This window comes from Akebia trifoliata, chromosome 14 (genome assembly GCF_017979445.1).
Source record: "Akebia trifoliata isolate Shusen 1 chromosome 14, ASM1797944v1, whole genome shotgun sequence".
NCBI lineage: Eukaryota > Viridiplantae > Streptophyta > Magnoliopsida > Ranunculales > Lardizabalaceae > Akebia > Akebia trifoliata.
The window spans coordinates 32,170,659-32,196,465 of NC_141388.1; the positions used below are offsets into that span (position 1 = coordinate 32,170,659).

At 37.3% G+C, this 25,807-nt stretch overlaps 3 protein-coding genes across 3 annotated transcripts; all 3 read left to right on the plus strand.

The window, feature by feature from the left end:
- The first annotated feature begins 586 nt into the window (after positions 1-586).
- Positions 587-3,446, plus strand: LOC147386793 (uncharacterized). The gene is made up of 6 exons (XM_086424614.1): positions 587-624; positions 2,099-2,292; positions 2,397-2,590; positions 2,710-2,781; positions 2,875-3,047; positions 3,164-3,446. The coding sequence occupies exons 1-6, from the start codon at positions 587-589 to the stop codon at positions 3,444-3,446; spliced, it is 954 nt and encodes a 317-aa protein (XP_086280740.1).
- A 2,777-nt stretch (positions 3,447-6,223) lies between these two features.
- On the plus strand, positions 6,224-8,393 carry LOC147386794 (Pentatricopeptide repeat (PPR) superfamily protein). The gene has a single exon (XM_086424685.1). It carries the CDS (start codon positions 6,311-6,313, stop codon positions 7,751-7,753), a length of 1,443 nt encoding a protein of 480 aa, XP_086280811.1. The 5' UTR covers positions 6,224-6,310; the 3' UTR covers positions 7,754-8,393.
- Positions 8,394-21,764: 13,371 nt separating this feature from the next.
- On the plus strand, positions 21,765-24,158 carry LOC147386795 (WAT1-related protein At5g07050-like). Its single transcript, XM_086424238.1, has 7 exons — positions 21,765-22,105; positions 22,224-22,286; positions 22,430-22,546; positions 22,656-22,902; positions 23,004-23,162; positions 23,239-23,390; positions 23,686-24,158. Exons 1-7 carry the CDS (start codon positions 21,903-21,905, stop codon positions 23,939-23,941), a joined length of 1,197 nt encoding a protein of 398 aa, XP_086280364.1. The 5' UTR covers positions 21,765-21,902; the 3' UTR covers positions 23,942-24,158.
- Positions 24,159-25,807: the final 1,649 nt, after the last annotated feature.

A 25,807-nucleotide genomic window follows, 5' to 3' on the forward strand; every position in this document is an offset into this window, starting at 1 on the left:
ATTCTTGATCAGCGCATTTTAAATTTGAGAGTTTAGTGGTTATCACATTGGAAGGCAAAAACCTTGATTTTTTTTTTCCTTAATGATTTTTTAAAATCTTGTTTTAACCACCTTCTCTTAAGTCGTCTGTCATTTGGACTGTGAAAGTCCACACCCACAATCTTAAATGTTTGATTGCATGAAAAGTCACTTTCCATGGAATTTGAAATCCATGGAAAATTAGTTGTGGAAAATAGGTAGGGTTGGAAAATCAAATTCCATTGTTTGATTTCACTTGGATAGAATCATGGAAAAATATGAGAAAAAAGAAGAAGAGGAGGAGGAAGAAGATGAGAGGAGGGGGAGAGGAAGAAGAAGATGACGAGGAAGAGGGAGGGGGGAGGATGTGGCGAGGAAGGTAGCGGCGACGACGACGACGGTGGCAGTGGTGGTGGCGACGATGGCAGCGATGGAGGTTAGTGAGGAAGATGGGGGGAGAACGTGGTGGTGGTGGCGGAGGAGGTGAGGGATGGAGAAGAAGGAGAAGAAGAAAAAGAAGAAGAAGAGAGAGAGAAGGTGGTCGGAGATGGAGGCGACGGTGACGGCGATGGCGATGATGACTACGGTGATGACGATGACGGCGAGGTTAGTGTAATGGTGGAGGTAGTGGTGGTGGTGGTGGTGGTGGTAGGGAAGAATTGAGGATGGAAAATATGGGTGGATTTCATTTTCCCACCCATATGGGTGGGAAAGTGAAATCCATGATTTAGTGGACTTTTTGAATGGGGTGGAAAATGAATTTCCATTTCCATGTGCAATCAAACACTTGAAAAATGTCATTTTCCACCCTATTTTCCATGTGCAATCAACACTTGAAAAATGTCATTTTCCACCCTATTTTCCATGTGCAATCAAACATACCAGTACTCTTAAAATGTGTCTATTGCTGTTTTTACTACAAAAAAAAAGTATGGGATAGTATTGTAGAATTATATTTTTATGAGTGGTACACCAGTGCCAACCATATACTCTCCCCATCCACTTAAGTAGAATCTTTAAAAAAAATTTAAATTACATATATACCCTTATCGGATTACTTTCTACGCTCACAATCTTCTCAATTTATTCTATTAAATGAAAATCCTAACCATCTCACTATTTTTCTATCCTTCACCATCCACCTCTCTCTATCTCTCTTTTCTTCTTCTTCTTCTTCTTCTGTTTTGCAACTAGAAAAAATTGACCGAGGGTTTTAAGTTTCAATGAGAACGATGATTTTAAGTTTCAACAAGGGTCTGCTCCTTGTTTTGTATGCCCTTATTGAATCATTATTGCAGGGGTTGGTAGGTACCTACTGATCCTAGACACAAAGATTCGCCACTGGCACACCGATTTTGTTTTGTAATGATCAATAGGTACCTACCAAACATAATTTGCTCATGTAAATCTTTGTGTTTGATATGCTAGTACATACTGAATTAGTTTAGTAATGTTTGGTAGGTACCTATTGAATCAACTAAAACAAGTTCAATTTTGAAGTTTGTTCACTAACCTTTGAAAATTTTAGTAAATATGCGTAAAAGGTATTATGAAAAATTAGGTGGGTGACAAATAAGTGGTGCTGAGAAACTATATGACAGGCGCTAGTAGCATAGCTCTAGTATTTTAAAGTAAAATGATTTTCTGACGTCCTCCTTTGACACATGCCTCCCTACACCCCATCATAGAACCGTAAATCATTTACCTTGGGATATGCATAACCACAAAACTTTTTATTTGTATCCCGAGGGAAATGATCTACAATTCTGTGATGGGGGCATTATATGATTATATAATCACGACTCTTTTATAAATATACAATACTCAGTTTCTTTTACAAAAAATCATTATACAAACATTCTTATATGGGTTTTTTTTTTTTAAGATTAAGGGGGAGGGGCGCCGATGGGGGGGGAGGGGGAGGGTTAGGCAGACCCCAACCAGAAAAAGAGAACTACAATCTATCATGGTTATGCCCTGAGCATTTCAGGTGACACAAGTTGGTAGGCTTGAACCAATCAACTTTCATCAAAGGCCGTAGCATTTCAGATAACATCCTCTTGGCTCATGAACTGGTTAGGAATTATCAGAGGAAGAATTGTAGCCCGAAAGAAGCTGTTAAAGTTGATTTGAGGAAAACTTATGACACTGTGGAGTGGGAAGCTATTGTTGGCAGTCTTAAGGTGTTCAAATTTCCTCAAAGGTTCATAGATTGGATCTTCAAGTGCATCTCTAGTGCTTCTTACACTATTTCGCTCAATGGCTCCTTTGTTGGTTGGTTGGTTGGGGGGGGGGGGGGAGGAGGGGGGAGGGTTAGGCAGACCCCAACCAGAAAAAGAGAACTACAATCTATCATGGTTATGCCTTGAGCATTTCAGGTGACACACAAGTTGGTAGGCTTGAACCAATCAGCTTCATCAAAGGCCGTAGCATTTCAGATAACATCCTCTTGGCTCATGAACTGGTTAGGAATTATCAGAAGAAGAACTGTAGCCCGAAAGAAGCTGTTAAAGTTGATTTGAGGAAAACTTATGACACTGTGGAGTGGGAAGCTATTGTTGGCAGTCTTAAGGTATTCAAATTTCCTCAAAGGTTCATAGATTGGATCTTTAAGTGCATCTCTAGTGCTTCCTACACTATTTCGCTCAATGGCTCCTTTGTTGGTTGGTTTGAGGGTAAGAGAGGTATTAGACAGGGGACCTTCTTTCCCCATACTTCTTTGTTCTCATCATGGAAGCTCTTAATCCGTCGTTTCAAGAAAAGGTAATGGAAGGGTTATTTCTTTTTCACCCTAGGTGCAAAAACCAAAATATCACTCACCTTTGTTTCGTCGATGATCTCTTGATTTTCTCCAAGGGGAATCGCTCCAGTAATTTAGCCATTCAGGCAGTGCTAATGGATTTCCTTGCACTTATTGGGTTAGAGGTCAATCTTGATAAGAGCTCCTTATTCATGGCGGGCCATGATCGTGTGATCCTTGAGGAAGCTGTGGCCACCCTTGGTGTTAGAAGAGGCAATCTGCCCGTGAGGTACTTGGGTCTTCCTTTACTGTCTTCAAGGCTTTCATACAGATATTGTCTCCCCCTTGTAGATAAAATGTCCAAAAGAATTCTTTCGTGGAAGGGAAGGATCCTTTCTTATGCAGGAGACTCGAGCTTGTGAAATCAGTCCTTCTTAGTATCAAGGTGTATTGGTGCAATTGTTTTGTTCTTCCTTCCAAGGTTGTGAAGGAGCTGGAAATGGTTTGTGCTAAGTTCTTATGGTCTGGGCCTGATAAGCAGAGTAACAACAGTGCGGTCAGTTGGGAGGAAGTTTGGAAGCCTTTCAAGATGGGCGGGTTGGGTGTGGTGAGCATTTCCACATGGAACTCTTCTGCCATTGCCCCTATGCTTGGAAGATTGCCTCAAGGGAAAGCTCTCTTTGGTTGAACTAGGTTAGCAAACACTTAATCAAAGGCAAGAGCTTGGTCGATGAAGATCCCGATAGAAGCTTCATGGAGTTGGAGAAAAATCTTGAAGGCTAGGCAGTTAGCCTTGAGCAACACAATTCATCTTCTTGGCAATGGCTCGTCTACCTCTCTTTGGAATGACCCGTGGCACCCCCTGAGGATTCTTAATACCTAAAGAGCTCATCAATGACTCTAGAATTGGGTCGAATGCAAAGGTTTCAGCCATCATCAGACATGGTAATTGGAGACTTCCAAGGGGAAGAGGAGATCTCATGCAAGATATTCACCAACACCTACCTCAAGTCCCCATTTTGGGGGGGGGGGGGGGTCCTTGGACAAGGTGGTTTGGAAAGGCTGTTCGGATGGTACCTTCTCGGTGAGTTCAGTAGTTAGATCCATGCTTGCTCCTACTCCTGCTACTCCTCTTAGTTGGGTTCACTTAGTTTGGAGCAAGAACAAGATTCCTAGGCATAGCTTCATCGCGTGGTTAGCATTCGAAGGGAGACTTAAGACCTTGATCAAGCTTAAGGAGTGAGGTCTCATCAATGAAGCTAAGTGAAGTCTTTGTAGAATGCAAGATGAGGATTCAAACCATATCTTTGGGGGCTGCCCTTTTTCGAGGTTGGTATGGACCGGTATTCTCATGAAATGTCTCGTGTGGTGAACCTTTGGTACTTGGGTTGAAGAGGTTGAATGGGTTGTTGAAAATTTTAAAGGGAAGTCAATTATTCAAAGGGTGAAGCAAGTAGCTGTATATGCCTTTATTTACCACATTTGGAGGGAGCGTTGCAATAGAATTTATCAAAATAAATGCCTTGATCCGGATTCGATTATTCGCAAGATTGTTGAAGATATTAGGATCAACTTCGAGGGATTACTAGAAGATATTGAAGACTCTGATTTGAATCGTGCCTTCACTCATGCTTGGGGCATTCAAGCTAGTTTTATCCACAAGCCGAGAAGGTATTGCACTTAGCCTAAACCAGATAGAGGTCTATGGGCCATTAACTCAGATGGTTCTTATCCACAAGTAGAGGAGGGTTTGGCGCAATCATTAGGAACAGTGAAGGAGAAGTTTTGACGGCTATTGCAGGATGCGATTTCTATCATTTCTCATGAGCTCCAGGGCATTTTCCATGGGATTAAGTTAGCAACCTCCAAAGGATGCTTAAAGATTTAGATCCAATCCGATTCCTTGCAAGCTATCCAAGTCCTTAAGGGTAGGTGGAATCCTCCGTGGAGTGTTTTTCACATGGTCCTTGATATAAGGAACTTGCTTCACAGATTCAGCGAAGTTTCCTTCTCCCACGTCTTTAGAGAGGCCAACAAGGTTGCCGATATGCTAGCTTCCTATCAGAATAGCCTAGGTTGTACTGAATTAAATTGTGAGTTGCTCTCTAGTGAGCTTGTATTTGTTATTTATCAGGATGCCTGTGGTATCTCGTTCCTTCGGTTGTAGTTAGTCTGGGTCTGCCTTAACCTGTTGACCTTTAAAAAAAAAAATGGTTATGCCCTGAGGTATCCTTACATACAATGTCCATACGACTACTAGGGAGATCCCTATGCTCAAAGAGAATTCTGCCCACAAAGGGAAGGAATGAGGCTAAGAAATTCGCTACTTGGTTGCATTCTCTAGAGTAGAAGCTAAAATTGATTCTTTGAGAGAGTACAACTCTAGTCCTGATGGCTTTAACCATCCTCTCCTCTCCAAGGGATGAAGCACTCCTCTTTGATACATTGAATGGCCACTTTATAATTGCTCTGACATTTAGATCTTAGATATTGACCTCAGCTACCTTTTATCAACCCCTTCAAGATAGCTTGCAACTCGTGAAAAAGAAGTGACTTACCTTGAGTATGTTCAACTAGAGCTCTTACAGTTTTGCCACCATTGTCTCCGATTATAGCTCATTTTCCTCCAATATTATCTCTAAGGGATCTATCCGAGTTTAGAGCATAGATATTTTCCGGTGGCTTGTCCCATTTGGATCTCACAAGGGCCCTTAATTCGAACTTTGGGGAAAGGCTCCACGTAACGTGTGCCCTAAGTGAAATAAATACACTTTGAAAATTGGGCAGTGTATCGAAAATGCCCTTAAAATTTTATTTTTTACCAAAATACCCTTGGATGCTTATTCCCAAGGTGTATTTATTGCCTTTTAACATGTGCCCTAAGGGCGCATGATAACAATACCCCCTCTTATTTTCATACTAGAAGATACAATAATAAATATTTTATAGGAATATTTTAGAAAAATTCAAGGTATATATACGTGCAAGGCATTTAATCCCAATGGATTGGCCTAGTGGCAAACCAAGCCTTGATAAGTTCCTTAGGAAGGGTAGGTCAAGTGTTCAAGACACTTCAAAGCAATGAATTCTTTGGGACCACCACCTTCCAGGTCCGCTCGACCAACGAATTGCACGTAGGACTTTCCAAGGGAGCGGTAGGTGTGACTGTGGGATTAGTCTTATCCAAAAGGTGGGTATGCCCACAAGAAGCAAAATATATATAGGCATTTGCAGGCCATTGGTGTTACGGTTGATCACTTGATCCAAAGAGAAAATATAGTAAGTTATTAGATAAATTTCACATAGTACTTATTAAAAGAAAATGAAGGCTTACCTGATTTACAACTTAGGATTCATTTAAATTTGAGAAGTCATATTATTATTTTATTTTATTTTTTTTGTGCCTAAAATGTTGATGATGCTAACCATACCATACATGAATATTCTTAGTACGTTCTTTGCAGCCTCAGTAAAGATCTATAATCAAATGATGTGTGCGTATTTGAGAGAGAGAATCATTAGTATAAAAAGAATGTTTAGTTATTTCCTATCATGTTTCAACTTCCAAATTCCATGCACGTAACTCTCATCCTTACCCTTACAAGATGCAACAAGTTCTTCTTTACTACCAACACACCAATTACTACCAAATCCAACCTCATTTCTCACTACTTCTCACTCTTGCAATCATCACCCAACCCCACTCACCTTCGCCATCTCCATGCACGCCTACTCAGAACCTCTCTCTACACAAATGTCATTCTTATTTCTAAGCTCATCTTAATGTACTCCAAACACAACCACCTCTTACCCTACTCCTATTCCGTCTTCCTCGACATGCCCCACCGAAACATTTACTCTTGGAACATCATTATCGGTGAGTTCTCTCGCTCCAATTTCCCACAAAGATCGATAGAATTATTTCTCCAAATGCGGAATTCCGATATTAAACCCGATGTCTTCACTCTCCCTCTAGTCTTGAGGGCGTGTGCTAGTTCGGGTTGGATCGATCCAGGCATGTTAGTACATGGGTTTTGTGTGAAATTGGGATTTGAGAGGAGCTTGTTTGTTGCGTCTGCATTGGTCTTTTTCTATGTTACAATGGGGAAAATTTTGGAGGGTAGGAAGGTGTTTGATGAAATGCCTCAAAGAGATTCGGTTCTTTGGACGGCGATGTTGGCTGGGTACGCGCAGCATGGGAAGCCGTTATTGGCATTAGGAGTGTTCAAAGAGATGGTCGGTAAAGGGATCGAGCTCGACGGGGTTGTTATGGTGAGCTTGCTTTTGGTTTATGGCCAATTGGGGTGGTTGAGACATGGAAAGAGTGTGCATGGATGGAGTGTTAGGAGGTGTTCGAGATTGGGTTTGAACTTAGGAAATGCTCTTGTCGACATGTATGTCAAATGTGGAGCTTTGGGTTGTGCTCACGGCGTCTTCAATAGAATGGTAGAGAGGGATGTGATTTCTTGGAGTGCTTTGATCTTAGGGTATGGGTTGAATGGAAGTGTGGGTGTTTCTTTGGAGCTCTTTGATCGGATGCGAATGGATGATGTGAAGCCGAACGATGTGACCTTTCTTGGTGTTCTATCCGCTTGTGCCCATGCAGGGATGGTAGATAGAGCATGGGCCTGTTTCAATATGATGATGGAGTATGGGGTGGTGGCCAAGTTGAAGCATTATGCTTGCATGGTTGATTGTTTAGCAAAGGCGGGATGTTTGGAGGAGGCAGAGAGGTTTATTGAAGAAATGCCCATGGAGCCTGACGGTGCAGTCTTAGGGGCTCTGTTGGGGGGTTGTCGAGTACATGATGATATTGAGGGGGCGGAACGTATCGCAAAGAAGTTACTAAGGTTGGAGCCAAAGAAGGCCGGATACTATGTGTTGTTGTCGAACATTTATGCGGCTTCAGGGAGGTTTAACGATGCAGAGAGAGTGAGGGATGCTATGAAGGAAAGGAACGTGAGCAAGATACCTGGGTGTAGCTTGATTGAATAAATCACGACTCCAAAAAGATATGAACTTAACTTTCAACACCACTAACATGTAGGTGTTTTTGGTGTATTGATCGGGTTTGCATCATTTGGAATCGGAGCCAACACCATTTCTCGGGTTTAACCTAGGATAAAACTTCTTGGCGAAAGGAGCACTTGAGAGCCAAAAAAAGAAGAGTACTAGAGTGAAAGCCGCCATCACAAAGTGGACATTGGGGGCGTTAGTGGAAGGGCTAACCTGAGAAAATGACTATCTGGTGGTCAAAAAAGAAGGTACCAAAGTGAAAGCCGCTACAAAATGGTCCGAGCGTGGTTGCATGTTATGACCCCAAAGTAATATGGAATTAACTTTTTGCACCAATAACACCTGGGTATTTTTGGTGTAGTGGTTTGGTTCTTATTACAATCATTGACTGTTTTTGTCTATCGAAAAAGAAGTTTTATTCGATTAAAAAATTGGTTGACATTTGTAGAAGCTTTTGAACTGAATGGGAATGAATAGAAAGGGAGAAAGGAAAAAATGAATATTTTTCATCATTCTTGATCTCAAGAAGCATATGAGAGCTTAAACAAATCTCTCTCTGGAGTTCTTTTAAATAAACAAAAATGTTCTGTTCAGTTGAAACCTCTCACTCTGACACTCACACACACAATCCAATTCCCAAGATGATCAAATCCAACTGGGGGCAACCCGAAGTGTTCTTAATTTAGGTCCGGGCCAGGTTAAGCATCCTAGATCCAGAAGTCGGGTTTGCTTCGGCTCAATTTGACCTGACCCAAATGTAACTCAAACATTCTGACTCGAGCATGGGCTGAAGTGTAATTAGTTCTGTTTCTATGTAGGTCCATGGTTGGGCTGGGCTTGAGTTCAGGTTGGGCCCTGGTTAAGTTACACAGATCCTAGGTAGGGTTTGGTTTGAGCTCAATTTGACTTGATGCAAGGAAACCTAAACCGCCTATGGGTTGTAGTGTAATTGGTTCGGTTTCTGTGTTGGCCCGTGGTCAGGTCGGGCTCGAGTACAGCTTGGGCCCGGTAGACCATCCTACTAGACTCAAGTTTGCATTGGGCAATATTTTATTCGACCCAAGATAATCGGAGAAGCCCAAGTCCATGTTTGGGTTGGGTTGGCTCGATTTGGCATGAATCCTTATCAAACCTACACAAATTGATAGGACAGAATGATGACAATTGTATTGCATGTTCGGAGAAAAGTAAAAAAAAAAAATGGAAAATGCTTTACTGCCTCCGTTGGACACTGGATCCAATACTGAGTTGACCTGTGGTTATTTGTCCACTATCATGTCAACTCAGTGTTGGACCCAATGTCCAACACAGATAGTGTAGCAATGACTCGAGAAAAAAAAAAAAAAAACAAAAAACAAAAAACAAAACAGAGAAAATAGCCTAAACCGACCGTTTAACATCTCTTTCTTTTTCATCTATTCCGTATGTTTTTTCCTCATTTCTCTAGATACACAGTGAAATATATACATGCAATGGTAAAATATGTAAAATTTTTTGTAGAGATAATTACCTGAATGTACCTTGAACACCTTAACACTAAATTTAATGGTGAATCCGTCTGCTTCCATTGACTTGGGACACTGGTGTGGCACTTGTCTAATACTCTTCGACACTTAAGTTAGTATCAAAGTTGTAGAAAGTTATGATTATAAAATTGAACCCTCACCCAAACGTTCCTTACACATCACTACGTCAGCCCAAAATACATTTCCCAATACAACATTGGATAACATACAATGCATCTTCTCCAGTAAAGTGCGATTCATGCGTTCTTTCACCCTGTGCTGATGTGGCGCATCTCTAACCATGAAGTGTCTAACTATCCCCTTGTCTTGACATACTTGCAAAAATTGATCTGACTTGTACTCACTACCACTGTTTGACCTGAACCTTTTTATTTTTTTGCCAATTTGGGTCTCCATCATTTTCTTCCACTGAAGAAACACATTCAGAACTTCATCTTTATGTCGCATTGTGTACACCCAAACTCGCCTTGAGAAATCATTAATGTTTATCTCCCAAAGAAGCAACTTTGGTAGGTCCTCATACATCTGTGTGAATGTAATATAGTGTCCCCTGAGTAAGATGAACTACGATCCCAAACTTGACTCTAGTCTGCTTGCCTATAATGCAATGTTCACAAAATTTGAATTTAATAATCATGGCGCCCTTTAACATACCCTACTTCACCAATCCTTGCAAAACCTTATCTCCTACATGTCTTAAGCGCATGTGCTACAGTCAGGAAGTATTAGTCACAATCTCATCTAAGCTATTAGAAACTATTGCTCTCCCTGTGATTGTATTCAGATATAGAAAATATAGATTTCCTTGGCAAGTACCCTTCATTATAATAAGTGCATCAAGTACCACTTTTAGGACTCCACCTTCCATAGTAACTTTGAAACCCTTTGAGTCTAGGATTCCCAATGAGATGAGGTTTTTCTTCAAAAATGGCACATATCGAACATCGGTTAAAACTCTAACTGCTCTATCATGCATCTTCAAACAAATTTTTCCTATCCTCTTTGTTTTATAGGAATTATCATTTTTCATTAAAACAATTCGTTTGTCAATCTCTTGAAAAATTTGAAAACCAGTCCCTATGGGGACACATGTGGTAGGAACAACCCAAGTTTAGAATCCACTCATTAGAATGACTAATTGATGGTGAAGTCAGCACAACAAATTCCGAATCATTATCTTCAATTTGTGCAACATTCACATTCGAATCTTTCTTTTCCTTATTTTTCAATTTGAGATAGTCTTTCTTCCAGTAACCTTTCTTATAACAAAAAGCACATTCATCTTTTGCTGGGATTTTTCTTTTAGACGATGCACTTCTTGTCCTTGAACGAGACTTGCCTCACCAACCATACTTTTTATCATCTGTTTTGCCCCTTACTGTCAAAGTTTCTAATTTTGAGTCCCGATGGACTTGTTAGTCCTTCTTCTGATACTCATTATTCATTAAATTATTTGATACATTATCATATTTGTTTTCATTTTTTCCATATAGTAAAGTAGTTGACAGATGTTCATAACTATCAGGTAAGTAATTTAACAATAATAATGCTTTATCCGCATATTCTATTTTTACTTCAAGATTTTGCAAATCAACGAGGATTTTATTACAATTGTTTAAATGTTCAAACATAGAAGTACCTGAGTTATATTGAAAAATGGAAGAGTTTCTTCTTCAGATGGAGTCGATTTTCAATGCTCTTTATTATGTACTTGTCTTCTATAGCTCTTTAACTGAAGTCTCTTTCATAATGAAATATTTCTGATCTTTGGCAAGGCAAAGTCTAATGGTACAGCAAGTTTAATGATTGAGCTTCTTCCATACCTTCAGGTTATCCTGCAGAATAATATCCAACTCTTGTTGGATCAGAACATCCAAAACTTTGCATTGCCGTATACCAAAGTTGTTTGTTCCATCAAATTTCTCTACTTCAAATTTCCACTTGAAACCATAGTTCTTGCTAGTGATTCGAATCTTGAAATCATTCAATAGCTAGGTCGAAACCTGAGGGTCTGATACCAATTTCTTGTGCGAAAACGTGCAACAAATAAAATGAACAACGAACAAGAAATTGAATGCAAATGAAGTAGAGAAAAATAGAAAATAGAAGACAAGATTTACATGGTTCAATAAGATGCCTACGTCCACGGACAACGATGATCAATCTATTATCTTCAACGAGATTTTACAAAGTTCATCAGAAACCCTAATCCCCTATTACATCCAATTTCACCCTCTCTCTTTCTCTAGCGGCTCTCTTACATGTTAAGAATGAACCCTAAAAATATCCTTTATATACTTAGAGTTACAAAAAATAGAAAACGGGTCAGATCAAAACCAAAATCAAATGGGTCCAAATTTTCGATCGGGGGCGAATTAATTTGGTCAAGAATCCAGATTGAATTCATGAAAATTCTTCCTACACTTTCTTGAGAAAATAACTTTGTGTCCATTTAATTTTAATCAATCATTTTAAGTTGAATTCAAGAGCAGTGTGTATTAGTGAACTTGTTTGATATTTTCTCTTTTGAGTTTGTTCATACTTTGAGAGAACATGTAATTCTTGCAAAACTTGCCTCTGTTGTATCTTGAAGGCAATTTCGCCAAAATCCGATTGCACCTTCATTTTTTAAGTAGAGTGGTATTGTCTACTATTTGTAAGACAATATAGTAAACCACGTGCCTTAGAATTTCAATTCCTTAGTCTTCTTCTATTTATCCTTTTCTTATCCACACAACCAAACATCACATGTCACTCCTTCATGTGCTGCCCACTCCACCCTTGCAAAGATTAGTATTTCAATTCCTTAGTCTTCTTCTATTTATCCTTTTTTTTATCCACGCAACCCAACATCACATGGCACTCCTTCATGTGCCACGCGGATTCAATAATATGCCTACTCCACCCTCGCAAAGATTAGTTAAAAACTAATTAAACTTGGAAAGAGGTTCTAAGGTAGTAATAGATCTAGACATGTTGGGTTAGGTTTACATCATCCAATGGAGAAAGAAGAAAACCTTAGAAGGGCTTTGCTTGAGTCCACAAAATAAGTAGGCAGAGTAACTCCATGCACTAATAAAAAATTGACTTATTAAAATAATGTTCATATGTTAATTGTTTTGGTAAACTAATCTTAGTTGTGTTGGTGAGTTAGCCATGTATGGATTAATCACACATACCACTAAGGGAACTCTTGGGTTTCTCAAATATTTTATTCTTTTCGTGGAAGAGAAGGTATCTATGTTATTTTCATTTTAGTAAACTAAGTTAGAAGCGAATGATGTTAATAAATGGGTGAGGCAACATTGACTTTTGTCTAAATCAAGTCAATGATCATTTAATTTTTATTTTTAGAAAAAAAAAAAAAAAACAAAGAAAGTTTTGAAATAAAATGAGAGAACAGGTTTGGGGGACAATATGGCATGCTTTGGCGATCATTTGTGCCCTAGGACCTTTGGCGATCATTTGTGCCCTAGGACCTTATATTAATGGAGATGTTGAAGTGAAATGACTAGAATACCGCTCAGTAGAAGCATTTAGACCATATCTTAATTATGCAAGTTTAGGTGGAGTCTAGTTTAGTTAGGAATTCACTCTAACGCGACCCACCACATTATGATAAGTGTTATTGATATTTTTATTAACTAATATTAGGAAAAGAGTATATTTTACTAATATTGGATTTATTAAAATGGGCAAGCCTTTCGATCTATGACTATTATTTAATGAGTAGTGTTCAAGGGCAAACTTTTTAGCAAACTTTTTGGCAAAACATTTTTCAAAACATGGGTTAGAGGTTTTGGAATGGGCTGATTTTTGGTGAGGATGATTTCTACGGTGAGGAGATCATCCTCACCAAAAATCAGCCCATTCCAAAACTTCTAACCCATGTTTACAAGCTGAAAAATTGTGGACCGTCCATTTTTTGTAAACTGTTTTTGATGGGGTTAGAAGTTTTGGAATGTGCTGATTTTTGGTGATGATGATCTCCTCACCGTAGAGATCATCCTCACCAAAAATCAGCCCATTCCAAAACTTCTAACTCATGTTTTGAAAAATGTTTTGCCAAAAAATTTGCTAAAAAGTTGGCCATTGAACGCCCCCCTTATTTAATAATCTGATTATGGTTTATACATTATGATATTTACTTGAGGTCTCCCTAACAGCCAATTGAACTTTCAAGGAGGAAAAGGCAAGTACATTTAACTTTTTTTTCTTTTTTCCTATTATTATTAGAGAAAGATTAATGTTCGATTAACCAGCGATCATGAGGAAAAGCAAGCTTTTGAGTGACTGATTGCTTGAACATAAAGATTCCTATCATGGGGGGTCAGAGAAATGAATCTTTGACCAAAACTTTTTTGATTAAGATGGCATCCAGAGTACAATTATAGAGGCTTTTATCAATGGAATGGGTTTTTTTTAAAAACATTATTAGAGATCATAAAGTTAATTCAAAGTGTGTTGTTTGCTCTAAAGGGGCTGACACCTAAAGGATTTGTTGTTTGATCGTTCTTTAAATTAAGAGAAGCTGCCAAAGAATATAAAGATGTATTGGGTGGAGATACATGCGGGTGAAAAAGGAAGATTTTTTTTCTTCTTTTATTGATTTTTATTTTGTTATCATTCGCATTGGTGTAAGATCTATTAAGAATGTAGGGTGATCTGCTTTGAAGTTTCAGTTTTTAGGTGGGAGTCTATATGCTAAACAAATTGTATAGGGTTAGGTGGACTGTTTAGGATTGGGGTTTGACCGAATCTCCCAACCATGGTAATGTTTTCTCACAAGATTTATGAATTCTTCAAGTTGCAGAAGATCTTTTCTTAATGAAATGTTATTTATTTACCCATTGTCAATCTTATGTTGTAGTATATTTTTCATACATTTGCCATCTCACCCGGCCCATGTACAACATTAAATAGTCACCTTTCTGGTCAATAGGCGAATAAAAATTCGAAATCATGATTTGAAGAGCAAATCTAATCAAGTTAATCAACTTAAGAATTTGTAGGAAAGATGCTGGAGTGGTTCAAGGCATAGTGTTGAAATTACTATGTATATTTTTGTTTACTAAAGATTCAAATCCCTCTCTTTCCATATATTCATCACCTAATTCATGAACTTTATTTACCAAAAATGTATAAAATCAAGTTCATATAACAATGGGTACCAAAATTTCAATAGTTACACCTTTCCTTGATCTAGATTTTCTATTCCTAGTTGAAATTAATGTGGTACGAAAATTGTTGTGGGGCTTAAACCCATAACTCAGTCGATTTGATACATTGTAAAGCAATTTTGAGGTCGTGGGTTCAAGTCCAACTTACCCATAAAAATAAAAATAAATTTATTGTCGTACAAATTTTTTTGAAAGACTGGCAAAGGAACGAAAATATCTCTGATTTTTATGGGTAAGTTGAAGAATTGTGGATCGTTGATTTTTATCGTTAATTTATAATCACTTTTGATGGGATTAGAAATTCTAGATTGGGCTGATGTTTTGTGAGGATGTTCTCCTCACCATAAACATCATCCTCACAAAAAATCAGTCCAATCTGAAACTTTTAAATTAAATAGGATAAATTTTATCTCTCAATGTTGTCCTCTTAAGATTGTTTGTAGAACGCTACCCATATATATAATCACTATAGATTAGTAAATTCTGAAACTTATAACACCCTATCAAATACAGGTTCAAAATCATTTAAAAAAAAAAAAAGAGAGAGGCACGGAACTCATCTCAATGTAGGTCTTATCCCACCTGAGAAGCCAACAAAGGAAGAAAACGACAAACAAACACCACAAGGTACCAATTTTGAAAATAAATTAGTAAATAAAATTTCAGGTGCCTTTTAGAACCATCCTATGCATCATAATCACCACCACTATCTTTCAAGGCCCTCAAACAATTATAGTGGAATCTAACATAACCCTACCCATTAAAAACAAAAGGAGGGGAAAAAAAAGAAAAGAGAGAAGCAAAAAAAACGCAAATTAAAAGAGAAGACATGAAGAGAAAAACACCATCTAGCTTTTGTCCTATGAACTGACTGTCAATCCATTTGAGTCTCCTACCCCTACCCCACGCACCACTGCATTCCACTCAAGTCCCATTCCCTTACAATTTTAAAGACACTCACTACGCCCCTTTGTAAGGGTACCCAGCACATCATGTCTCCTCTCCCATTTCTTTTCTATAATTGCTTTATTACATCCTTCCCAATATCATTTCTTGATCAAATTATCAGACCTTTCTTGGCTGGTCTCCAGATATGTTGGGAGATTTTCCTGTCTGACATGGTGAGGCGTGGCGTGACGTGACACGGAGATGATTGGAGGGTGATTAGATAGCCATTTTATTCTTGGTGCTCCACTTGACTATATATGTCGCGAGTTCTTTATTAATTGTCTACTTGTCGTCAGACTAAAGTATTTTGGTCATTTTACAGTATATGGGCATTGTTCTTGTCATTTGGACAAGTTGAATTTGTGAGGCTAAGAAGATGTAAGGGTGTTTCTTGATATTGTGGTCTGAGTTTGATCTTAGCTTATCCATTTGAAAATAATAAATAACTCAATATAACATAAGTTGGTGTAAAAGGAAAAAAAGCGTAAGAGAATCCCCATATAAATGCATTATACTAAAGGGGACTTCGTATGCAAGTTTCTTATGTCATGGAATTTTTTTTTTCTTTGCTAAACATATGAGCTTTTTAACCAACTAAGCTATAGATTCAAGTTCAAATACATTTGACAAGCTTTTGATAAACTTTGAACCTCTTTTGTTAGAGGAAGAATTTTGAACCCATATTTTCCAAATTTAGTTCTTTTAATTGTATACTATGAAGCAAAATGATTTCTTATTTATAATGAGTTACGGCCAAAGGTCTCATTAGGCAACTTAATTAAAAAAAAATTTAAAATGGATCGAGCCATGTACCCCTCCCCCGAAGGAAAAGAAAAATACCGAAGAAGAAGAAGGAAAAGAAAGAAGCATATAAAAGGATCTTTTATTAATTTATAAAAAAAATGAATTTATATTCATTTATATGGTGATTGTATTAGTTTAGTATCATATGTCATTTTTATTTTGAAAGATATGTTGTAGACACTAAAATTATACGTATATAGTCTAAATTTGTCCTAAGTGATCCAGAATTTCAAATCAAGTCTTGTTTCTACACATCTAATAAAATGGGTTGGCTGGTAATCATGCCCACATTAAAATGGCTTAACTGGATAACCTAATTGTTGGCCACAAACCTCGCACTCAAGAAGATATATGTCAGTGAAAAGAAGGGATTTTGTTTTGAGCAGGGGAAAGAAATGGGGGTGCAACGAAGTACTATGTATAGGTTTGAACTAGGATGTGGGTTTTATTGTATGTTAAAACTGCTATAAAAGAAGAAGTGGTAGTAGTAGTAGTAGTGACCCCATGCTTCTTGGCCTGTGTACCCATTACCAATGGAATGAAATAATCAAGGTTAATGAAAGCTATCACGTGGTCATAATATACAATTGCAATTATGATAAAAAAGTTCTATACAATGCAATATATGCATGAATCCATGCAGCATGAAAATAGAGTACAACGATTACAAAAAAAGTATTTAATTGCATGTGGTCCTTTAAATTAATTAAAGGGTGATTTAGACATAACTCTTCACATTTTGTTGAATATTTTAGATATCAGTATTTTCAAACTGATGACATGAACCTTGACCTCAATCCTCTCTAATAGACTACTGACCTAAATTTTGACCAATCTGTACCCAATAAACCTCTTATTCTTAATTTCTCCCAAATTTCTTTTAATAAATTCAACCTCTTCAATCCATTGTTTTCAACCATGCCTTAATTCTGTGTAGAAAATCCTTTTATGAAAAATTCATCTTCTACTTCTCCAAAAATCATATCTTGTTCTTGAGATTTGAACATTGAAGTAGATAGCATTTTAAGATTGTAAGGGAATATTTCCCAAGGGGTGGACGATGACTGATTTTAAGAAGAAAAATCAAGGTTTTGGACTACATGTTAAAGACAAGGGCATTTAAGTATTAGTCCATTAGAAAAGATTGAGGTCAAAGGTTGTGTCATCAAATTGAAAGCACGGTAATATCTCGAATATTCACCAAAATGTAGAGGGTTTGCTGCATCTAGATCACAATTGAATGAATTGTATAAATTGAATCTCTTTGTTTGCTCATATAGACATCGCTTTTTTCTTCTTGTCTTTTTTTTTTTTTTTTGATCGATTGCCCATAGATATCTTAAGGGTGTAGATCGTATAGACCAAGGGAGCTAAGTAGGGTTAAAATTCGCTTCCCACACCTCAAATCTTACCATAGATCTCTCACTAAATTCACTGGAAAAAAATAAAAAAAGAAAAGAAGAAGAAGAATTTTTGATACCTATGTGGCAAGATCTATAGTGTAGGAGGTAGATTTTAACCCTCCTCCGATCCCTAAGTGTATGCAATCCGAATAGGGGTGGACTTACATTGGGGGCACTGGGGGTACTTACCCTCACAAATTTTTTGCGAAATCTATGAAAATACATGAGTTTTTGCGTCATATAACAACGGTAAATAAGAAGATTCATCGCCATTGCTCCCACAAAAAAATTTCCTCTATTGATTACCTCCACAAGAGCAAAATCCTGGCTCTACCCTTGAATCTGAACACACATTTTATTATCAAATGAATTGAAATTGTCAAAAAAAAAAAAAATTTATAATTAACTATACATTTAAGTTAAGGATTGTCTTAATATGCAAAAAGTATAGCTTTTATTAGAATCAAAATACACATATATACACATACACACATACATTAATTGTTCATGCATGTACACTATGAGAACCACAAAGAGTGGAAGCTTATTAGATATTTTGGTGCACGTATCTATCCTACTCTTATTCGTCTAAGGGGAAAAAAATTATTCAACTTTATCAAAGTGATGAATGTCCCACAAACCACTATATTTAGATTTAAATACAATACTTTTTTTACTAAAAACTACCATCCAATGGAAGGAATTACAAGAATGCCACTCAAATTACAAAGTACTAATAGTTGTAAAATAACTGTAGCAATCTGGCTTTAAGGGGCCACCTGTCCTATTTATTCTTTATGTTCCACTGACCCTTTGATTGCTTTGCTCTCTATTCCTTCGGTGGCTTACACAATGAAAATTAATATGATTGGTGATTTCTTGTCATTGATTGAGTGTTTCAAATCATAGATTTGGGATCATATCCAACCAAATTCACAAAAAGCCAATTAATAATGATAGAATGATCTAATGATTAGAAATCGCCAATCAAGATGAAGATTAAAAGTAAAAAAGTTGAGATGGTAAAATTAATATAAAAACAGATAAAATCAATTTTGAAATAATAGAAGACACGGCTTTAGATAGTATTAAATATGAAATAACAAGATTCGTTATGAGACATTATTGCAAACATCGATCGACGTATGATTCTGATACGATGATTCATGGATCATCTGATCAAGTAGAATATTTTACTAAGGATATCGATGAGTTCGACACATATAGTGGGGCGTAGCAGAATCCTGATTCGTTAATCCTTATAGGAGCAGCACCATTTGATTGCTGTATTCATAGTTGAGGACTTGAGTCCCAAACACCCAAACATTACCGATACATCATCACCCCTGGTGGTCCCTATCATGAGTCATGATGACCACCACTCATGTTTTGTGATTTGAGTTGGGGCTGTAATGGATCGGATCAGACCCAAAATCCATATTCTGGTATGAATGTATGTAACATTGGATCTTGATCAAGGATTTGGGTTTCGGTAAAGGATTCAATTTGAGAACCTATCACAACAATTCTAGATTTACCATATCCCGATCTAATATATATAATAGGGTCCGGATCAAATAAAATGTGTGTGTATAAATTATTTTACATATTTATATAGATATATGAAGTTTATCTATATTTTGTATATCTAATTGGTTCAATTTCTTTCTACCAAATATCCTTATTGAATTTTGCTCCAAGTCAAACCCGATCCGATCTGAACCCAATCCATAGACAGTCTATTAGGTAACACTGAACCCTAGCTCCATATCTCACCAAGCTTGGTGCATGACAGGCCACCTGATCACTCCTTGGTCCTTACATAACAATCTACGTACATCAAGAGTTAGAAATGCCTTTGCACAGAGGTGGAGCCAAGATTTTCTTGTAGTGGGGGCAAACTAGGGTTAATTGTATAGTTGAAAAACTTGAAGATAAATGGTTGGGAGAAATTTAGAGATTTTTTATTAGAAATTGAAGAAAATGATATTTAGGTCATTTTCAATTAATACATGAGAAGGCCCTTTCAAGAGGCAATGTCATCAACAAAAATTGAAGAGTGGGGTGGGGAGGGGGGCTCAAAATTGGAGGGAGGTGAGGGTGTGGGGGCAAATAGGGAGAGAGGTGAGGGAGTGGGGATAAATGGGGCATGTAATTAGTTGAAAATATAGGGGTGTCTCAAAGTTCTGTGGGGGCAATTGTCCCCATCAGCTCCTTCCTAACTCCACCCTTGCTTGTGCACCGTAGATTTTCCACATCGGGATAAGGCCCACACTAACAATGCATTGTCGGGATGCCGAGTCTTAGCATAATAAAAGTGGGCCTCACACGTATGACCAACAAGCCCCATAAACGATCCGTGACATCACATTGCACTAAATTCACCTCCCTTTTGTGTTGCATCTAACAATCACTTTGCCTTAGGCCATGGTATGTGGACCTTTTTCGTTTTCCAACCATGGATCGAATCACAAAATCCCACATGTCAACCTTTCAAATCCTGTTGATCTACCGACCAAAACAAATCCGCTTGATTGGTGATTCCTAACTATGGTTTCAAATCTATTGGCAAAATTCACCTATGAAATAGGTTTGAATAAAATAGCTAGAATTTATCAATTTAAGTAATTTTAATGTGTCAACCCTCCTAGCAGGTTCATGTGTTCGAAAGTGGGTGGCCTCAGCTTCCTAATTACTTATACTATTGCATGTTGGGAGACTTTCATAAGGTCAAAGAAATCCGATGCAGGGATTAGTTTCAATCCTAAAAGGTACTGTGGCACCACTAACAAAATAAAATATTTTTGGTAACCCCAGGAGTATCCCCAGCTTTGGTGAGGCTAATCTACCTAATCTACGCACACCATCCCACCCTCTCATGCAAGGGAGGAGTCAGGATTTTCTTGTAATGGGGGCAAACTGTAGTTAGTACAATTGAAGGACTTTAAGATGAATGGTTTTAGGGGAGAAACTCAGAGGTTTTTAACTAGAAGTTAAAGAAAATGATATTTAAGTCATTTCCAATTATGTAAAAAATTAGAGAGGGGAAGGGGGTAGGGGCAAAAATTTGAAAGAGACGAGGGAGTGGGGGCAAATGGGACATGTAATTAGTTGAAAACATAGGGGTATCTCAAGTTAAAGGATATCTAAAACCACCCAAAAAGTTCGCGCGGGGGTCAATTGCCCCACAGACACCTTACTAGCTTCACCCCTATGGTCGTGTGTGACAACGGGTAAGTAGCCACAGTTCTGTGGAGGGGCATATAGAGACCCCAAGTTACAACTTGGGGAGCATACCCAATCCCTTCTTAGCATCTCAGCTAATTCCTGGTGGGTAATAAATAAATTATTCATGTGTCAATAGAACCTCCTCTAAATTATTGCACTTGGCATATCATGTGATTGGAAAACTCGAAAACTCCACGTAAATTGACACCAGAAAAGAGGTTCTAGGTTTTTGCCTATATTCACTGAAGGAGAAGATTTGATTTCCTTGTTTAAGTCGAATGAACTAAACTCTTTAAAATAAAGAGGACGGGGGAGGGATTTTATATAAAAGACAAAAATCCTTTGACATCAAGAAATGAGGAACTGTTGTGGGATGAATAGCCTTTTAAGGATAGAAGATGTCTGAGATGCCGATTGAGTTAGTTCTGAGCCAACTCTGCATTTTTGGCCTGACTTGCCAAATTGAGTCAGAAAATTTGTTTCATTGGGTTTCAAAGTCGAGTAATCCCACCGAGTTTCAAGTTGACGCAGGCGAGTTTTAAAATTAGTGTCCACAGTAATACACTAAAAAAAAATTATATTAGCAGACCAACTTTTACTTATAGCACATCAAATCCACAAATAGTCATTTAATTTCGAAAGGATTGGTGTGTTGTAAGTAAAAGATGGCTCGTACCAGTAAAATTTCTCAAAAATTCAATAATTTACTCACCCTATTAAATTGCTGCCATGGTGAATTCATCATCTCTATTTTCTTTGATATGGGCCTACCTTTGTGAAAGTATATTCAAAGTGTTAGCCTGAGTGTTACTGGCACGTACGAGAGAGACCTCTCACACGCTCACACAATTTGGATAGGATCTCAAAAGCATATAAATATGTGAAGGTGCCCATCTTTTTACTTAGGAGAAACACAAACATCTTTGTTGTTCTCCCCCTCCTCCTCCTCTTCTTCCTTTAGTTCTACAAGGCATCCTTGCTCCTACTGATCTTCCTTTTGGGTAAAATTTCTGAATTTTCCAAAAGAAAAGAAAGAAAAATGGAGAGCAAAGGATGCTTTGGCAACTTCGTCCAAAGGTGCAAACCTTACATAGCTATGATTTCCCTCCAATTCGGCTATGCCGGCATGAACATCATCACCAAGGTTTCCCTCAATAGAGGGATGAGTCACTATGTACTTGTCGTCTATAGACATGCCTTTGCCACCATCGCCATCGCCCCCTTCGCTCTAATTCTCGAGAGGTAAACTCTATCGTCACCAAAAATCCTACCACCATACTCGAACTTGATAAATTAATTAATCCATGTACGTACCTTTAGATTGGAAATTGATTCAATTGTGGTTTTGTTTGGATTTTAGGAAAGTGCGACCAAAGATGACTTTCCCGATTTTCATGCAAATATTTGCGCTTGCTCTTCTCGGGTTAGTGCCTAGCTATTCATGACCTACTATACCAAGTAGCCCATAATTAGCTCATTACATATATCATGTCATGAAAAATAGTTGTCATTTCTTTTTATAAACATGGATGAAATGTCATTCTGACACGTTATATGATTTGATAGGCCTGTGATTGATCAAAACTTTTACTATGCCGGGCTAAAATTGACCTCGCCGACCTTCTCATGTGCCATGAGTAACATGTTACCCGCAATGACATTCGTTATGGCAGTCCTCTGCAGGTACATACATACATACATACATAAATCATTATTACTGTTATATATAATTATGATTATCGAGACATTGTGGATAGTTTTTTTGACATGGTTGGTGGATGTGAAATTAAAGGATGGAGAAAGTAAATATAAAGAAGGTGAGGTGCCAAGCAAAGGTGATGGGAACCATATTAACGGTAGCTGGAGCCATGTTCATGACCTTGTACAAGGGACCCATCATGGAGTTAGTGTGGTCCAAGAATGCCCATGCACATACTTCCAATACCACCACCACTGAAACAAGTGACAAAGATTGGCTGAAGGGCTCTATTCTCCTCATCATTGCTACACTTTCTTGGGCTGGCTTGTTCATCTTACAAGTAAGAAAAAAAAAACAAAATTTAATATAAAAACCCAATTCAGGAATTTATTTAAATTTGGATTAATTTTGACTTCTTTTTTTATTGTCAAAATTTTTCAGGCAATAACTTTGAAGAGATACCCAGCTCATCTCTCTCTTACAACTCTTATTTGCTTTGTTGGTACCCTTCAATCTATTGCTGTCACCTTTGTCATGGAACACTCTCTCTCTGTATGGTCCATTGGTTGGGACATGAACCTTCTTGCTGCTGCATATGCTGTTAGTCTCTCTCTCTCTCTCTCTCTCTCTCTCTCTCTAAATGAGTTACTAAGTTGTTCAATATTTTCATGTATAGGGTATTGTATCTTCAAGCATAGCTTACTATGTTCAAGGGCTAGTGATGAGGACAAGAGGGCCTGTGTTTGTGACTGCCTTCAGCCCTCTAATGATGATCATAGTTGCCATCATGGGATCTTTCATTCTTGCAGAAAAAATTTATCTTGGAGGGTAATTAACTCTTTAATTCAAATTCACATTTTTGCCTATAAAAAAAATTGTTATTCAAAATAAATTAAAAGTAACCCTGTTTAATTTCCAACATTAATAAAGATACCCATTACATCATTTCTTCTTTGTTCTCAAACTATAATATTTAAACTGATAACAAATAATAATAAAAAATTCTCAATGGGTATTTCCTCAGTATCTCTCAACTAGAGTGAAAGAAAGAAATTTACTCTTTTACCCTCATTTGATTCTGTCTTTTGGAATTTTACTAACTGATTTTTTTTGGGTGGTGCAGTGTTATTGGTGCAGTTTTGATTTGTTTTGGCCTATATTCTGTTCTATGGGGCAAGTACAAGGAATACAAAGAGAAGGAAGCCAAAATTCCCGAAGTCGTTAAGGGTGTTGAAGGAAACTCTAAGAGGATGGTGATCGAAGACATCGAAACTAATGATATTGAAATGCAGAAAACTGACGCTACCAAGCTCTCTTTAGTTACTGTTGTCCCCATTCCTGAACCACCCATGGCAGCTCATCAAGCACCAAAGGCTTAAACGATAGAGAGAAAAGAAGAGTGAGATAAAGTGGAAGTTGGCCAGGGGTCCACAGGGGCTTTTTTGTCTTCTCACATATCATCTTTTTTTTCTTTTTTTTGCCCTTTTTTTGGTTATGGCCTTGTGGGCTTTGTTTTCTTCCTGTAAGCTATAATATTTAGAAAACCAATGTGAAAAAAACAAAGAACGAAGGGAATCTAAGAATCTCTTTTTAATGTGTTTGATGTCCCACTTGAATATTTCCTTGGAATTTTCTTAATACACGTGGTAGAATAGCTGACGTCTTATTCAGATCCTACTAATGTGTTTGGTTGTTTGGTTTCGAATCTTATTTGAACCCATCTTGCATCTGATTCCTCATTTGTCTAATTATCTCTATCCCCCTAATACCTAATGAACCTTTTTACTATATATTGTTGTGTTTGACAATGATCATAATTCATAAGGTTATTCTGAATAGACTTCCACTACTTAGAACAGGATTATTCATGGTTGGTCCACCACTAAACCAACTTTGAGATTCTTACCTCTGACCTTGTATAAAGTTCAAGAATTTTTCTTAAAGAAAAACTTGAGAAGGAAAGTTCTTCTAAGCTCCCACATAGTTAGTGCGGCCTTAATTTGAAAAATGTGCATTAATTTTGAGTTATATAAGGTGTTGAGTTAATGCCTTGAATTATGGTCTTTGTCGATATTTTTCATTAAATACCCAACCTAGGATCACAGAACATGAGTATCAATATCAAAAGTATAACAAGGATATTTAATGTGAGGGCAAATATCCATCAAAACTCTATAGATGTTCTATTTTTTTTTTTTTTTAAAGTCAAATTTGGGAAAGAATTCTCGGGAGTTTTCTTTTTTCAAGAAAAATTTGACCAGGAAAGCTCTTCTAAGCTTCCATGTAGAGTTTTAATTAATTTGAAAATGCTCTATATTAAAGTTTAGAAAAAAAATTCCTCTAATTAATGCAAATGCTTAAAAAAAATTCTTAAAAAATAAATATGTGGGATTGTAAGAAATCCTAGAAAACTTCTACTCTTTAAAACATGTTGAAAATAATATAGGTTATTTTTTGTAGGAAAACTTCTCTAAAGAAAATTGTTTAAACTTAAAGGAAAATGCTGAAGTAACATTAAAATGTACATAAATCCTCACATCGATGATGTAGATGTATGTACGAAACCATAGATGCTTTTAATCGAGATACGATTGAAAAGTATCTATGGTTATATGTGCACCTACACCTCAGCAATGTGATATCTTTCAATATTACTCCAGCATGACTAATTTTTAATTTTGTGTGATATCTTTAGCGGATTTCATATGTAGATAGGATCGGGTACATATGTTGTATTGCTATAATGTAGCTTTTTTGGTTTGTCTTGTAGTTGGTCATCTTGATGAGTTTTCTTAAATAAAATAGACTTATTAAAAAAAATATATGCTTTTGCGATGAGAATTCTTTACATATATATATATATAATATATATATATATATATATATATATATATAGGGTAGCGTTCAAGGGCAAACTTTTTAGCAAATTTTTTGGCAAAACATTTTTCAAAACATAGGTTAGAGGTTTTGGATTGGGCTGATTTTCGGTGAGGATGATCTATATGGTGAGGAGATCATCCTCACCAAAAATCAGCCAATTTCAAAACTTCTAACCCATGTTTACAAGCTGAAAAATTGTGTACCGTCCATTTTTTGTAAACTGTTTTTGATGGGGTTAGAAGTTTTGGAATGGGCTGATTTTTGGTGAGGATGATCTCCTCACCGTAGAGATCATCCTCACCAAAAATCAGCCCATTCCAAAACCTCTAACCCATGTTTTGAAAAATGTTTTGCCAAAAAGTTTG

Excerpts from the sequence above, each read along its gene's own strand:
- LOC147386793 (XM_086424614.1), top strand. The coding sequence starts at position 587 with ATGGCGATGATGACTACGGTGATGACGATGACGGCGAG. Across the intron at positions 2,293-2,396 it reads GCTCAATGGCTCCTTTGTTG|GTGACACACAAGTTGGTAGG; the intron begins GTTGGTTGGTTG and ends TGAGCATTTCAG. Across the intron at positions 2,591-2,709 it reads CTATTGTTGGCAGTCTTAAG|ACAGGGGACCTTCTTTCCCC; the intron begins GTATTCAAATTT and ends GAGAGGTATTAG.
- LOC147386794 (XM_086424685.1), top strand. The coding sequence starts at position 6,311 with ATGTTTCAACTTCCAAATTCCATGCACGTAACTCTCATCCTTACCCTT.
- LOC147386795 (XM_086424238.1), top strand. The coding sequence starts at position 21,903 with ATGGAGAGCAAAGGATGCTTTGGCAACTTCGTCCAAAGGTGCAAACCT. Across the intron at positions 22,903-23,003 it reads CTGGCTTGTTCATCTTACAA|GCAATAACTTTGAAGAGATA; the intron begins GTAAGAAAAAAA and ends AAAATTTTTCAG. Across the intron at positions 23,391-23,685 it reads GAAAAAATTTATCTTGGAGG|TGTTATTGGTGCAGTTTTGA; the intron begins GTAATTAACTCT and ends TGGGTGGTGCAG.